General features: G+C 43.7%; 5 protein-coding genes across 5 annotated transcripts; 3 read left to right on the top strand and 2 right to left on the bottom strand.

Moving 5' to 3' along the window:
• Positions 1 to 287: 287 nt before the first annotated feature.
• Positions 288 to 2,012, top strand: EAE97_008305 (uncharacterized protein; the record flags this gene model as incomplete). The annotated part of the gene is made up of 1 exon (XM_038878819.1): positions 288 to 2,012. One exon carries the CDS (start codon positions 288 to 290, stop codon positions 2,010 to 2,012), a length of 1,725 nt encoding a protein of 574 aa, XP_038730499.1.
• Positions 2,013 to 2,821: 809 nt separating this feature from the next.
• On the top strand, positions 2,822 to 4,215 carry EAE97_008304 (uncharacterized protein; the record flags this gene model as incomplete). Its single annotated transcript, XM_038878818.1, has 2 exons — positions 2,822 to 3,284; positions 3,338 to 4,215. The coding sequence occupies 2 exons, from the start codon at positions 2,822 to 2,824 to the stop codon at positions 4,213 to 4,215; spliced, it is 1,341 nt and encodes a 446-aa protein (XP_038730498.1).
• A 1,308-nt stretch (positions 4,216 to 5,523) lies between these two features.
• EAE97_008303 (uncharacterized protein) lies at positions 5,524 to 6,219 on the bottom strand (the record flags this gene model as incomplete). Its single annotated transcript, XM_038878817.1, has 1 exon — positions 5,524 to 6,219. The coding sequence occupies one exon, from the start codon at positions 6,217 to 6,219 to the stop codon at positions 5,524 to 5,526; it is 696 nt and encodes a 231-aa protein (XP_038730497.1).
• Positions 6,220 to 11,126: 4,907 nt separating this feature from the next.
• EAE97_008302 (uncharacterized protein) lies at positions 11,127 to 12,657 on the top strand (the record flags this gene model as incomplete). The annotated part of the gene is made up of 4 exons (XM_038878816.1): positions 11,127 to 11,366; positions 11,472 to 11,626; positions 11,686 to 12,230; positions 12,284 to 12,657. 4 exons carry the CDS (start codon positions 11,127 to 11,129, stop codon positions 12,655 to 12,657), a joined length of 1,314 nt encoding a protein of 437 aa, XP_038730496.1.
• Positions 12,658 to 14,952: 2,295 nt separating this feature from the next.
• EAE97_008301 (uncharacterized protein) lies at positions 14,953 to 15,747 on the bottom strand (the record flags this gene model as incomplete). Its single annotated transcript, XM_038878815.1, has 1 exon — positions 14,953 to 15,747. One exon carries the CDS (start codon positions 15,745 to 15,747, stop codon positions 14,953 to 14,955), a length of 795 nt encoding a protein of 264 aa, XP_038730495.1.

Below are 15,747 nucleotides of genomic sequence, written 5' to 3'. Positions count from 1 at the left end.
AGGAGCAACCTTTTCTCTAGCATAATATCAACTCTGAGCAGAACCATCTTGTCCACACAACGCCTATTTCTCTTCTTTGACCGGCTCCTACGCCAATATTTGAGCTTTATCATCATCGATACACCCCTTCATTGTTCGACAGCAGCTTCGGCGTATTATCCTCAGTCAAGACTGTGCAAGTCCAACATAGTGATAGACACTGAAACTTCTAGACGTCGTCTCTAGTGGGCATTAGACTGAGACTTCTGAACCTCCAAATATCTAAGGGCTAATCGATTCCTACGAGAATGTCTTCCCATCGTCGAGAGAAAGGAAAAAAAAGGCAGACAACGGAAGGTGCTCCAAGCCATGGATCACCAAATAGATCTTCACACCATGTCAGAAACACTGAGGTAAGAGATCGTCAACAGAATATTGTCCAGCCAGCGCCGGCACCAGCGCCAGCACCACTATTACAGCACTACACAGAAGGATACGATGAAGTCGATAATTCCCCTTACTACCAGGGGCAGTACCAGAAGCAGGATGACGTTGCAGCAGGACCGGCTCCCAAGTCTGATGCGCCGCCGCCTGTGTATCAAGGATCGTCTTTTGGTACTGGAGCCGTTTCTTACGCGGAAACAACAACAACTGAGGCATCAGCCTCGTCTGGAAACAACTTTCAAGATCAAAATGTGCCTGATACAACATCCTTCAAAGATATTTATGAAGTAGCTGGTCTGGGTTACCTGAAGCCGCAAGTGGAAAATAGATCTTTTACACCAAATAGTTCTGATTATGCCATGCTGCCGACTCATCCAAATACTCCCAGCAGGCTTACAGATACGTCCGCAGCTAGTTATCAGGACGTAATGACAAGGTTTCCCGCTAGCGTGTTTACGTACAAAGAGCAAGGAGAACTTCCCTATGGGGTTGACGACTATCCAGCTAACTGGAATTCAGGAGATGATCCCAGTTTCAAAAGTGAAGGCCAAGGCCCTGTGGCTGACTTATGGGCTGGTGTTTACAGGACTGAAGAAGAAATGGGAATCTGTTGCCTGTTTGATCATGTGGATTTTTATCGACTAATGTACATTATTACGACTTTGAGTTCAACTGTCGATTGCATTCAAGATAATCAGACGTGTGTAAGGATGGCAACAGAAATCCTCAACAGTGCTGGTAGACCGTATGGATTTAACATTGTAAGTCATTTACGGCCAAAAGGTGGCTTCACTGTGGAGCAAGTGGGAGGGCTTCTCCGCATTATGTCCGATAGAAGCAACAAAAATCGTGCTGCAGCAGTTGGGCGCATAAATGGATGGCTGAAAATCAATAATAGCCGGGTTCAGGAACGCGAAAAGCAGAAGATAAGAGAAAGGGAAGAACAGGCAAGGAAAAGCAAAGATAATAAGAAGCATCGCAAGAGTTCTAAGCATAAGAGTCCCTCGCCTACGAGTTCCACGCCTAAGCCATATCCATACTGGTCTCCCAAGAAACTCGTAGCAGGTCTGCCAGAAGCTATTATGCGTTACTTTAACTACGATTATCAAACTGCTGTTGCGGATAAAAGGCTCTGCTGGCACTGGAGAATTGACTATTTCCTCTACCGCGAGAAAGGAGACGGTGACCGACTCATCTGGCACTTACCACAAACCTTTATATCCCCACCACCAGTACCTCCTGAAGCTCATTTTTGGACCAATATAACTGCCGAGCAAGCAGAATACGACCACCAAGAATATATCCAGAATGATCCAGAAGAACTGAACTTTGCGGGGAAAAGACTAGAGCGATTGGGTTGGGGAGAGTCGAGTATACAGGAGGCAGAAGGGTTAGCACTAGAGGAGGAAAGATGGCGCCGCAAACAAGAAAAGGGAAAAAGTGCCAATGTCATCACCGTAAAACCTGGAGTATCATCATCTAAACATCCACATCCAGAGACAAACAGCTCGGATTCTCAAAAACATACAACGAGGGTTCAATATATGGGCAAAGATGGTAAAATTCACTACAAGCGGGGGACCCAGTGAGGGTTTTTTGAATAGGAAATAGAGAACAATTGGTTGATAGTAGATGCGCTGGAATTTATTAGTATGTAGTTAGATATAGAAGTCTGATACGCTAGCCCCACGGTTGAGGATATGTCTAATCAAGACATGGATAGTGGGCAAGAATAGATGCAATGGTTGTAATAATGAAGCAAAAAAGGCTAGAGTATTTAGAGATAGATAGATAATACTTAATAACGTTGCTTTTACACTAAATTCTTAACACAATAGTTTTGGTATCACTTTATTCTATATCTACCTTTGAATAGAAACTAGAAACCGGAAGGTTCTTTTGATAGAGCATGTGCGAGCCAAAGAAGTCAGGCATTGGAGTAATATCCTGTGTCGTTGACTCCAATACCATATTTGAGTCACTCTTCACATGCATTTTTCGAGTCAGAATGCTCTTCTTTTATAGTCATCTTGGAAGTCTTTCAGAGAAGGACTACAGGGGGATTTTGAGAATAATAGGAGTCGGTGCGACCCTCTTGATTCAAGTCTGCAAAGTACGAAACAACTTTAGAATACAACGCAATAACAAAACAGTTGTGAAGCAAGACAATCTTCTTAACATTACCCCATATCACACTTTATCACCGTCTATTCTTTATCTCCAGCAACACATTACCTTACTGTTTAGCAACGTTTCTAGGCATTCCCGTTGCCAAGCTTGCTTTGGGAATCTACTTGCAGTATTTGGCTGCCAGACTCATAAGTTCAGCATTATCACCCTTTACCAGCCTAGATCGACCAATAAGCCAGGAGCTGCTCATAAATCTTACTCTACAGTCATGTCTGACCACAGAGTTCCCTTTACGTATGATGAATACCGTAGAGCTAATTGGTCTCGCAATGAAATCATCAGTGGTGCGGCGGGCCCAGTGCTCGGGAGGATACCGCTGGAAGGTGAACCCTCTCTTGCGTCAGGAGATCATCATTCATATACTCCCTCATACGATTCCCAACATTATTTATCAGGAAGCCAACATTCATATTCAAATACCGAAACTCCAGCAGTTTATACGGCAGACCCAGGAAGACAATATGGATCTACATTTGACAACCCAAATATTGCCCAACCTCAACCACAGACCACGCAACAGTTCCAGCAGCATAGTTCACCGCTACTATCCATGAATTCAAGTGCTTTTAATCCATCAATAATAGAACCTCAGCAAGTTCAGAATTATGGCAGTCTAGCAGCTGCTCATAATTTCGCTGAGAGACAGACTACTACTCGCGATTTTGTTGAACGTCAACGACAAATCTCCCCGCCCTCACGGGCGCCTTCCTCCATCCACCCCCAGTCTACAGGTTCACCGGCAACCTGGGAACAGTTACTAAAGAACCACTCTATGGAATATGGTCTCCTGTTCCTTGGGACTCAGGATATAATCCGGCGTTCCACAGCCCCTATCCTCATAATAAGGGTCCCGGGGCCGATCTATGGAGAGATACATGGCAGGGTCAAGAGGGTTGTGAGGAAGAACGGATCTGTCTTATGTTTGATCATGTAGACTTATATCGACTAGCATACATCACTACAGTTCATCTAGGATCAGTGGAAAGACCTGACACCATAGTTGAAGGTATGACAGGACCTGACGGAGGTAACTTGGTAAATTGGCTACGTGACATAGTGGCGATACTCAATGAAGCCGGCAGACCACCAGGCTTCGGAGGAGTATCTCAGAGGCGACCAGGCGCCTTCACTGTGGAGCAAGTGAGGTCCTTGTTCGCCATAATGGCCAATAGAAACAACATCAACCGTGGAAAAGCATTCAACATATTGGAGGGATGGGTGTGGCTTTCTGGATGGTCCCCTCGACTTGTTCTTCGCAACGTGCCAGAAACCATTGTGAGTCATTGGAACCACAGTTATCAGACTGCCCTGACGGATAGAGCCCTCCGATGGGACTGGCGAATCAAAGAGTTCATCTATGAAGAAACAGTTAATAGCAAAGGAGAAGCGGTTTGGAAATTGAAGCTCAATCAATTAGGCAGTCAAGCTCCAGGGTCAACTTCAAAAGAACAACAACCTGAGCCATCAAGACATTTGAGACGAAATATTAAACATTCTAGAGCTTCGACTTCAAACTCCTCGCATAGTCATCATCACTCACAGTCCTCTAATCGAGATGTGGAGTATACAGGCAAGGGAAAAAAAGCCACGTCATTGAATTGAAGGCAAAAGAACGTGATATTCGGAGACAGAGCGCTCTGCAGAACTTTGGCGGCATTTCATAGAGGGATTTAGACATTAGATGCGCTGGTCGCTCCATTAGAGCATAATTAGATACCGGAAAGTCTCATGCGCCGGCCGCACGACTGAGGGTTTGCTTAATTAAGGCATGGGAAGATGCAAGACGTAGAGGCGCTGGTCGCACTACTGCAAGACATGGGTAGAACACTTAGAGATAGATAGATAATATTTAGCAACGTTGCTTTTCACACTCAATTTTTTAACATTCTAGTTTCGATATCGCTTCAGTCGATGTCTGCCTCTGATCGAGTGTCTTTGAGTATGCCTTCAGCGTTGGTCCTTGTTTTCCCAACATGGTGACTATAAATATGTATCACCACCCAAATGTATACCCCGAAGCACCAAATCTATCTACACGCATCTTAGAATATTTCAGTAATATGGGAAACAAGAATGGTATCACAGACCATCTTCAATCATGGAACCCTCAAATATATCTCAAATCAAGCTATAAGAGACACTAATCTATAAAAACTTACTTTGCCGTGTCAAGTTTCATGAAATTTTTGACATGATTTAGCTTCACTTGATCAAATTGTCTCTATTTACGCTTGTAAAAGACAGAAAATATATTTTCCCCCTCTAAATTGTACTCTATCTACAAGTTTCAATTCATACTCTCGGAGATGCAAGTGACACATTTCCAGAAGACTCCTTTTTATACATTCGAAAGATTTATAACTGTACCCATGGCGATAGATGATAAAATGGAGGAATAGATTAAAATGAGGCCTTGACACTTCGATCTGGATGACTCGGGCTGAACGATATTTACTGTCATTTTCGTAGCTTTCATGTACTGTATTGAAAGGGAACTCTGATCCTAGTTTCTCGCTAAGGGTTGAGCATGGAATGATGTATCAAAATGTAATAATCGAGAGTAGATAGTGTAAAAAGCGACGTTATTAAATATTCTCTATTGGTTTCTAAGTAGTCTAGATTCATTTCCAGGCAGTGTGACCAGCGTACCGCATTCAGCGTCTCGTAATCAGTGTCTATCTGCGCCCTATTCCAAGTAAAAGTCCTCAGTCGTGCGGCTAGCGCATCAGACCTCTCTCTATCCATTTATATTCTAACAGTGCGGCCCGTGCATCCATACTCTAATCAATATATCTATGTAATTTTGCTTTCCAACCGTATTCTCTCAGTTCACCAACAACCCTGGACGAATAAAACTGGCAACGAATCTCCTGTCGACAGGCGCAAAATCTGGAATCTTTGATATTTGTCCTAATGATGATGTCTTCTCCTCTGGTGTCCATGTCCTTCGTTATATCCATGACTTCTCCAGGAGCCCGAGGAACCCGATGAATGACGGTGATGGCCGCTTGATCCTGCATCACTTTGGACGGGCGTAGCTAGTAGATTAACAACAACCGGTACTGGAATATCCATAAATCTATGAATGCTGGGAGGCCAGTCAATATTAGCTCGAGCTACGAGTCTGGGTGGGCCCTGTGGATGTGAACGGTAATACCGATCTATAGAGTTACTTAAGGGGTTCCGAAGATAAATCAGTTGATCGTTCTGTTCGTGACCATCGCCGTGTACTGTGTCGACCCATTCGATGACTCTATCTACAGGCCATTGCCGATATGGATTTCCTGTATACCCGAGGAATTCAAACAGGTCGCGGACCAAAATTGGATTGAAAGGACTCAAATATGACACTGCACGGGGCGGAAATATCATTTCTTGTCTTTCTAAATATTGGTCATCCAAGATGGCGGTAATACCGGCGATACCCTCTGGACTTGGAGGGTTTTCTACTGTAAGACGAAGGTTACAGCACAGTCTTACGAATAGGTATAGATCAATCGCGTCAATATCAAGGAACGCCCCATGCCAGCTGTTCAGCAAGAACGTCCTCCATATATAATCCGTTACGTAAGTTCCCCACGGATAACGTGGACCAAATGGCTCCATGTTTTGTGCGGGTGGATTTAGTTGTGTCAATCCTCCTGATCGCCAAAATTCCAATGGTATGTTCGGGGTATCGAAATTGCCTTGCGGATCATATACATCAGCTGAAGTGGACCCTATGATTCGCGAAAGCTGGGGTGTGATTCGGCCTCTTCCAACTGTCGCGTTCGAGCTTCCAGCTGTATTTACTTCCCAAGAAGTTGATCTTCACGGTGCGACCCCTCCGACAAGAATATTTACATCTCCTCTGAAAGGGTTGTTTCGTACCCGTCCATCATAGTTTGGTGCTTCTCGGTTTGAGTTAGACATAACTTAGTGGCACGAATGTGGATATCAATCAAGCTTTGAGTACTTTAAATGAAGAGAAGATGGTCTGAATCCAGCTGGGTACAACTCTGAGGCCTGACTAGGTAGCTACGAGCAATAAAAAGAGTCGGATTCGTCCAAATATGAGTGATCCTGGCTAAGGGAGATTTGATGTAACGGATCGGCTTTGGAGATGGCTAGAGTTAAGCTCTCAGTATCAGGTAGGTGTTTCTGGATTTGAGTTGGAAATAGGATAAAAGAATTCTCTTAAGTTTGCAAGTAGTTTGTTGTACTTGATGTATTGTGAGAATGTTTCGTTGTGAAAAGCGAAACTTGATGGGCTACACGTCCTCTATTATCTCCAAGACCCCCCTGCTCGGTTCCCCTAGTGGCATGCAAAATGACTGTAGAAGGAGGGTATTCTGATTCGAAAACATTGATATTGGAGTGTTGAAGTGACTGTAATAGGGTGTTCGAGTTGAAGTTCGGATAATGAGTCCTAATGGAGGGTATTCTGACTCAAAAGATGCACTTGAGGGGTATCAAAGTGACAAGAACCAGGTACTGGAGTTAAAAGTTCACGAAAATGAGTCTCAGACGACGGAATGGTGACTCGAAAATGTTCACACCAGGCTATGATACACTCAAAAATAGGTATTCAGGTCAGAACCACTGAGGAATGAGCTGTTTTACTCTAAAAATACATTTAGATATAAGTGTATTCAAAAGCTGTCTATATTCAAGTGAATATTGCCTGCGAGGGAGGAAATAATAAATGAAAACAGCCATAGCATTCACAGAATAGCCAACTATGAGTTCCCAGCCCCGAGAATCTGATCCCGCGCACTCATTCAATACTAGAAATAACTTCTTTATATATATCTCAAGTTGATATCATACGTAAGAGAAGAAATGGGATAACAATCGAGAATTGTTATAACAATCCCGAAAAAAACAATGCTGAATGTTACTAAGTAATCTCAAGATAATTTACACCATTCATTGTTGGATCAAATATTCGGAATTTTGGCTTGATTTAGATTTACCATAGAGCAGCAACTGCGATAGGACATGTCGAAACAAGCGAACAGGAGAATAGCGGCAAAGTGCTCTATAGGGATCACTTTCGTGATTGGTTACGATATCGTGGATAGGTACTATTTCTGAACAACATGAAATATTCATTCCGAGCTTGAATATCGTGTCTTAGCTCCAAATCTTTGTCGAGATCTACAATATCTTCATGTACTTCATCTCGAACTAGAACAAGAAATGAAAGATTGGAAAAGCCCTCGACATAACTACATTGCTGGCTGGGAACAATTTGATGAAAGAATTATGAGTGAATACCCCTTCAGAACAAGCAAAGTGATTGCTCCTGATCTGTGATCAAGGGTATTTGTATCAATACCGATCCTTGCTTATGAATGTGATTGTTCTGGATACAATTGAATTTGAGATACCGGCGCTGGGTGGGGGACATCAGGACTGAAAAAGTCCTTAAAAAATGGAAAGGAGTTATCGGTTATTAAAGTATGAAAGATTTTCGTGTGATCTGAGAACTGAGGAGGGGGGTACACGAAATTTATGGATTGAGAAGATGAAGCAAGATAGATCTGAATGAGAAAGCTAAGATTGCTTAATCTTAGTTATGAAGCAAAATATCATAGTGATCAAATGTTCAAGCTGAAGCACGAATATAATGATCGCGTTGCAAACTATGCATACCTATTTTTGCTTCACTTCACCTAGTTCCTTTCCTCTCCTTGACCAAAAGAGAAAACGGCTTTCGTACTACTTCTAGTTTGTGTCATAGATGATTGAACGGGTATTTTTCAATCGAGACTATCAAGAGAAATCTCCAAATGTTCCGATCCCGTTTTCAATCCAAAGAAAAGGAAAGTTTGAGTTTACTTTGGAGGGTTGAGCAGATAAAGAGGAACGGGAATACTTCTAGGGGACAAAGAAGAGTTCCAAAGCTCGGAAAGAGGAGGAGGCAAGATGTAACCCTTGGGTTTAAATGTAGGCCTTCTAAATTTTTCTTCTCGTGCTCTTGGTTAACACGGCCATGCGAGATCATTGCTCTGTAGTGATGCACCGTAAGATTCTCTGAAGGCTGGCTTTCAACCTCCATCACAGCTCGAACAATCTTGAGAGCCACCTAACCTGTTTCAGAGATGCGAAGTTTCCAATGCGGAGGTTTGTCTGCTCTCTGCTCTATACACCGCGTCGCTCTTTCGTGAAGCGTTTGGCAGCAATTGTGGAAGCATTAACATCCAAAAGATGAAATAACTAAGTCGTTGTATTAGAACAGAGTCCGTATCTTGACCACTGAGCGTTTTGACATGCAAAAAACTCATTTGATTGACGTTCTTAATTTAGGAAAATGAGGGAGTGATTGCCAAGACTACATTGCGACTTTGAAACCCGATTAATTCGTCTTGATTTGGATATGAAGACAACAAGGTGTACTAGTCACTAATTAGGGCCTCTTAATTACCGCGGATACCTGCCACTGAAGCCGCCCTATTCTTGGTCCCGTGCAAATCATATCATCGGTCTCGAACATTGCCAAGAAGTATATTGGACCCCAAATGCAATGCCACCACACCCATTCAACGTTGACTGGTCTGCACACTGCACATGTCGAACCAGGACTAGGCACGGATGCACATCTGTTCACGACCTATACCCCGCGTAACTTCTGAGGTGCATTTATTGAACGCGGAATTGAAGCACGCTCGCGGCACGGTCAGACCAGATTTGGAGCGTCGTCCATGGTAGACGGAGATTTCTCGATGTTGGTTATCGTGATGATGTGTAGATACCGAATTTTTGTTACGTATGTAGAATGAAGGGGAAGTTCGGAGAGTCGCATGGTACCAGCGAGTGGTTTTGATAAGATACCGAATGGCTGGTGGGGTCCACGCCGAGAGATGTCCGGCGGGTAATTGGTTGGGAACTTGGGATGTGATGTAACACAATAACGCTTTACCCCGCAGGCCCGCAGGAAGGAGAATTGATGGGAAATGATCATTTGAGGGCAGACAGACAGACAGTCAGATAGTCAGACAAACAAGCAAACAGAAGGACAGACAGACAGACAGGCAGGCAGACAGGCAGACAGACAGACAGGCAGACAGTCAGTCAGTCAGATAGTCAGATAGTCAGACAAACAAGCAAACAGAAGGACAGCTATGCCAGTTTCTCGATATGCATACAAAGTGAGTGGACATGATATGTAGGGTCTATGATGCAGGTCTAGAGGCCAGACGACAGAAAGGTGCATATGTGTTACAACGGGTTGGGGAAGAGAAGACAGCTAGCTGGGTGAAGTTTAGAGGTAAAGAGGTAAAGGTTAAGAATGGGATTGATTATCACTACCTGGTGAAACATCGACCAGTCACTGGCAGTCAGTCTATTGAGCTTCATAGGGCATACATACATACTTTTTACATGATCATCGAATGCTTCACAATACTACCATAGATTCTCTCCTTTGTGCATGATCACCATGTGCTTCATAGTACATTCATAGATTCCATAGATTCCATACTTTTACATGATCATCGTGTGCTTCATGATCATCATCACATACCCAACGTTCTAGATAGTGGCGAGCAATGTAATGCATCGTCTCTCATCCACTTCTACGTGAAGCTCTTTCTGTTCCTGAGCTTAGCTTGAGTAAAGTGGACCATACATGTACCGGAAACGTGCGGAATCATAGCTCCCCGTAAAGCTACCGAGCTACCCCTAGAAATATTCTACGAATCTACGAGAAATCACCTTGACCAACTAGTCCAAAGAATCCGAATACCGATTCACCCATCCAACCATCATGCCATCATACCGTTGCCATTCGGAAACGCGGACCAATTTGGCAATGGGCCTTTGACCACACAATACAGCCAAACACGGCAGGACGATCGATGAATGATTGATTCTTTTCCCTTCTCCGAGTCTCATGAGTTTCGTACCAGTTACCTCGTTGGTTATTTATGTGCTGTAAGTGGAGAATGCGATGATGTCCTCCGAGTCGACCACTTTTCATTTGTGGATAGTTTGGACCAAATATTGTTGGAAAAAGAGGGGAAGTGGTGAAAATACCAAGACTTCTTACTATGGAATGTAGTCGTGATATCCCGAATTTATTGAGGGGTATCGGAGGCAGCGAAGGTATCGAACATTATATATATTGAAGAGCTGCTCCCGTCTTCGTGGTCGTATACTTCCTCTACATCTTCATCTTTTTCATATATCAGACATTCAAAACAAAGGTAAGCTTCTACCCCTCCCATCGACAACAACAGTAGATGGGAAGTATGGATAGCTTCATATGGTCAAGAGATCAACACCATTGGCATCCTCCAAACTCTATTCTGATCCTTGAAGCCTCACATTCCATTTATCTTGTCAATTGGTCGATGTACATGTTACTAACAGTGGTTGCCAATATAGGTTAATACATCCCGAACCCCGCACTTTCCTAAATATACATACATCTAACACAACTTCCATACAACAGATATATCCTCTTTGTTACTTATTCAACAATCAATCAACACTTTTTTCAACTACAAATAATAAAACAATAATTCAAAATGGTATTTTTCACTCGTTCCCTCTCTCGTTTGGCAACAAGACCGTCTCCCTGTGCTCGGTCAATCTTCACAGCTTCTGCTGTTGCGAGAACCACACCAACATGGACGACGCGATCGACTGCTTTTGGCCCACAGAAGCTCAATCAGAAATTTGGAAATATCAGAATGCTAACGGGTAATCATCGTGAAAAGGTCAAGGTACTTCTCGTATTGTACGACGGAAAGAAGCACGCCGAAGAGGTATGTTTTATTTCCTTTACCCCTCTACTCAATTGCGGGTAGTCGTCCAACTACTTCAATTGAGTATCTATCTTTGAATCAATTGACTAACAGGAATACAATTAGGTTCCAGAGCTTCTTGGCACAACTGAGAACGAGCTTGGTATCCGCAAATGGCTCGAGGATCAAGGACATGAGCTCATCACCACCTCCGACAAGGAGGGAGAGAACTCCGAATTCGACAAGCACTTGGTAGACGCAGAGATCATCATTACCACTCCGTATGCTACCCATCTTCCTACATATCAATTCGCAGATTCTAACATGCTTCCCTTCTTAGTTTCCACCCAGGTTACCTCACTGCCGAGCGTCTTGCCAAGGCCAAGAACCTCAAGATCGCCATCACTGCCGGTATTGGATCTGACCACGTCGATCTCAATGCTGCCAACAAGACCAACGGTGGTATCACCGTTGCTGAAGTTACTGGATCCAACGTTGTCTCCGTCGCTGAGCATGTCGTCATGACCATCTTGGTTCTCGTCCGTAACTTTGTCCCAGCACACGAGCAAATCCAAGCTGGTGAATGGGATGTTGCCGCTGCTGCCAAGAACGAGTTCGATCTTGAGGGTAAGGTCGTCGGTACCGTCGCTGTTGGAAGAATTGGTGAGCGTGTCTTGAGAAGATTGAAGCCATTCGACTGCAAGGAATTGTTGTACTTCGATTACCAACCTCTTAAGCCAGAGGTTGAGCAAGAGATCGGTTGCAGACGTGTTACCGATTTGGAGGAGATGTTGGCTCAATGTGACGTTGTCACCATTAACTGCCCTCTCCACGAGAAGACCCGTGGTCTTTTCAACAAGGAGTTGATCTCCAAGATGAAGAAGGGTATGTTCCAATTCTCATCCGTTTACTCATCATTAAACTAATATAAAAAATAGGATCCTGGTTGGTTAACACCGCCCGTGGTGCCATCGTTGTCAAGGAAGATGTTGCCGAGGCTCTCAAGTCTGGTCACCTTCGCGGTTACGGAGGAGATGTCTGGTTCCCTCAACCAGCACCAAAGGACCACCCACTCCGCTACGCAAAGAACCCATTCGGTGGTGGAAACGCCATGGTTCCTCACATGTCTGGTACATCTTTGGATGCTCAAAAGAGATATGCCGATGGTACCAAGGCTATTCTCGAGAGCTACTTGTCTGGCAAGCATGATTACAGACCAGAGGATCTGATCGTCATTGGTGGTGATTATGCCACCAAGGCTTATGGTGAGAGAGCGAAGAACAGTGGTTCTTCTGGTGCCAACAAGGCATAAGTAGGGAAGATGATTGTATAATTGAAATGGGATGGGAAAGGAAATGGGTTTTTAGGTATGCGGCTTTGATGGTTCAAGCTGCTACTATGTGATATGACATTAAATGAAATGAAATAAATTATCTGTCAAATTGTTTAATTCTACCCTTGAGTGATAAATTCGTTATGAGATATGATTATGGTTGACCTTGGTGTTCAGACTATTGAAGGCTGGATTTCTTCATTTGAATAATAGAAGTAATTCTACTGTGTTGTGATAAAGTGAATCTTTCTGATTGCATTAGCTCCGTATGGGGTATAGGTGTTGCATTCGCCTTTCCACTCTGCTCTAAAAATTGGAGATATCGAGTGTCTCCGTCATATTAGGTTGCACGAATCGGCGGATCATCATGGAAAGAAAACTCTTTGGATCCGAGGTTGTATATATGTAGGTATCGCTAATGGCGCTTTGGTACTAGAAGGAAGAGGGTGGCGGTGATTGGTTGATGAGAGGCTTGGAGGTTGGGAGATTGGAATGTTTGAGGGGATTTGATGGGGGATTTGATGGGGGAGTGAAGGGAGGGATAGGAGAGATGGGAGGGACTTTGAAGGAAGAAGGAAGATTGAAATTGAGGTTGTAATGGAGATGGCCGTCTGGATGAAAAAAAAAATCTTTTCTTTTCTCTTTGTATGGGATTTCATTTTCATCGAGTGTATGACCCATGTATCAAGACTTAAGATGCGAGTGAATACTCTTGTGGAGTATAGGATGGGTATGGAGGAGAGATGTATGTATATACGGGGATAAGATATTAGAAGGTAGGCTATGTCCATGTGTGTGTGTGTGTGCGTGTGTTAGTTATTTTGGTGTGGCTTTATGGTAGGAGGGGAGATATTGGTGGATGGCTTGAATGGGATATTTGAGTGATTTTTTGGGGGGGATTGGGGTTTTGATGAAGAGGTGACAGGGTGGGTTGGATATGATGAGTTTCCTCCTTTTTCGTAGTCTTTTTTCATTCTTACTAGTACCCCTCTTTCAATCTTCTAAAATACCATTTTCTTCCCCGAGAGATGTGAAGACTCGGTAGAAACATTTCTACGAGGTTTATATAATGTTTCGTCGGAGACAACCGTTCACGCCATATTTGACCACGTTAGTTTGGGTTGAATCTTCTGTGCGGTGGTTATGGTTATGATGGTGACAAATTCCACTAGTTCACTTGTTTGATAGGTTGATTGGATTTATTGAATGCTCTCATTTGGCTTTTTGATTGATGTGTCTGTAAAAACAGAGGAGAATGAAAAAGAAGAAGAAGAAGATGGGCATTTGGATTGAAAGAAGGTAGTTCTTCCCTAGATGACTACAAACTTGAGATCGAGTAGGAAATTCCTTTGCGTTCGTATCCATATTTGGATGGAAACTCGGAAGGAAAACAGAAGGAAGATAGATGGATGGATGAATGACTTTGAGAGAAAGTGTGAGGTCGATCGATATCACACTTGCTGTCTTTTTCATTCGAGAGGTATCATCCTGGAGACTTCTATTTCATACATTGTGATCTTTAGAGTTTTGTTGGGAGGTGAAAAGATTGTATTGGTGTGACTGACCATTCAAGTGACTTCGATAAACGACACCTGGGGGATAGAACGAAATTGGTTCTGTACCATTGTACAGAGATGAATCTAGGGGATGAAGAATCTATAGGATTGACCCAACTCATGGGTCCTGAACTTTTATCCCATGTAGCAGGAACTGGGGAAATTGTATGATATAGTGCATATTGCAATTTTGCATTCGACTCCCTTGATACGGATTAGGCAGGATACACACCAAATCAGGGAAACTCATTATACTGATGGATTGGAGAAGAGAGAAATCTTTGTCTTTGTGAGTGGAGGACCTACACCGATAAAGTATTCTTTGACAACACTTCGAAGCCTTGATTTGAAGATTGATCTCGCGCAACAACTGGCCGGAATCTATGTTTATCTTAGATACGATGTTCCAGGCATTTGTATCCGGCTTGAATGATGAGCCTCAAATTTGATGTTTTGCGTGGGGATCTATTTCCCATATGATTCAACCCAGTGATGGTCTTGACTTCCCAAAACTCCTGATTTTAGTTACCCAGTAGATACTTGAATATCTGACTATCTCGCTTGAGTTTAAAATACACGAAGGGGTCGAGGGGAACAATAGAACATTTAAGATCTCGAAGCTGCACATTGTCTTCATGGTATTGGCATTAAAAATTAATAATTCGAATAGTCATACAGCACGTTCATCTTCTTCGCCCATTCTCATCGATCACATCAATCACAATGCAGCCATTACAACCCCACCAACAGCCATTCCCAAGAAACCCCTCATGACCCCGGTTGGTGCAGCGCCTGCAGTCGAACTCGATGTAGTTCCAGTTGCAGATCCAGTTCCACTTGCCGTCGTACCAGCACTTCCCGCACTAGTCTTCGTAGCGGTAGCCGAAACACCAGAAGCCGATGACGATCCCGTAGCCGCCACACTCGCCGACGTACCACCCGTCTTCGTAGCTCCCGTTGCACTTCCCGTAAGAGCGCCTAGTCCTTGATTTCCACTCGCAGTATAATAAAGACTGACCGCCGTCTCACTCGGATACAAATCCGTCAATTGAGTTGCCGTTCCCTCTGCTACATCACCTCCTCCCAAACTATTGAAAATTGCCGCAAAACTTGCTGTAGGTGTACCGGTACAGAGTTGATTGGACGCACTGGTGATAATAGTATTAAATGCGCTGACGACCGCTGGGGATCGTCCACCATGTACATAATCGCAATTGAGACATCCGAGCCAATTGCTGAAAAATCCACCATTACACATACATTGTGCGTGAGCGAGATAATCAAGAGGCGTGGTGCCGTTGGGGGCGCAGGCAGATTGGATGTTTACTACTTCGATGCAGGAGGGGATGGTGCCTGAGGTTATATTTGGAGAACAGACGGAGGTGAGATAATTCTCTTCGGAGGATTGACGAGGCAGAATGGGCACAAGGATTTCTTTTTCTGGAAGAGCGGATACGATGGTGGTGACACTCGTGAGGAGGACGATTGGGCCGAGGTATGAGTGTGGATGCAT

This window comes from Botrytis byssoidea (genome assembly GCF_014898295.1).
Source record: "Botrytis byssoidea strain MUCL 94 chromosome Unknown BBYS_017, whole genome shotgun sequence".
NCBI classification, from domain to species: Eukaryota; Fungi; Ascomycota; class Leotiomycetes; order Helotiales; family Sclerotiniaceae; genus Botrytis; species Botrytis byssoidea.
Note: the sequence above shows the minus strand (reverse complement) of the source record. Positions and strands in the feature narration are given on the sequence as shown.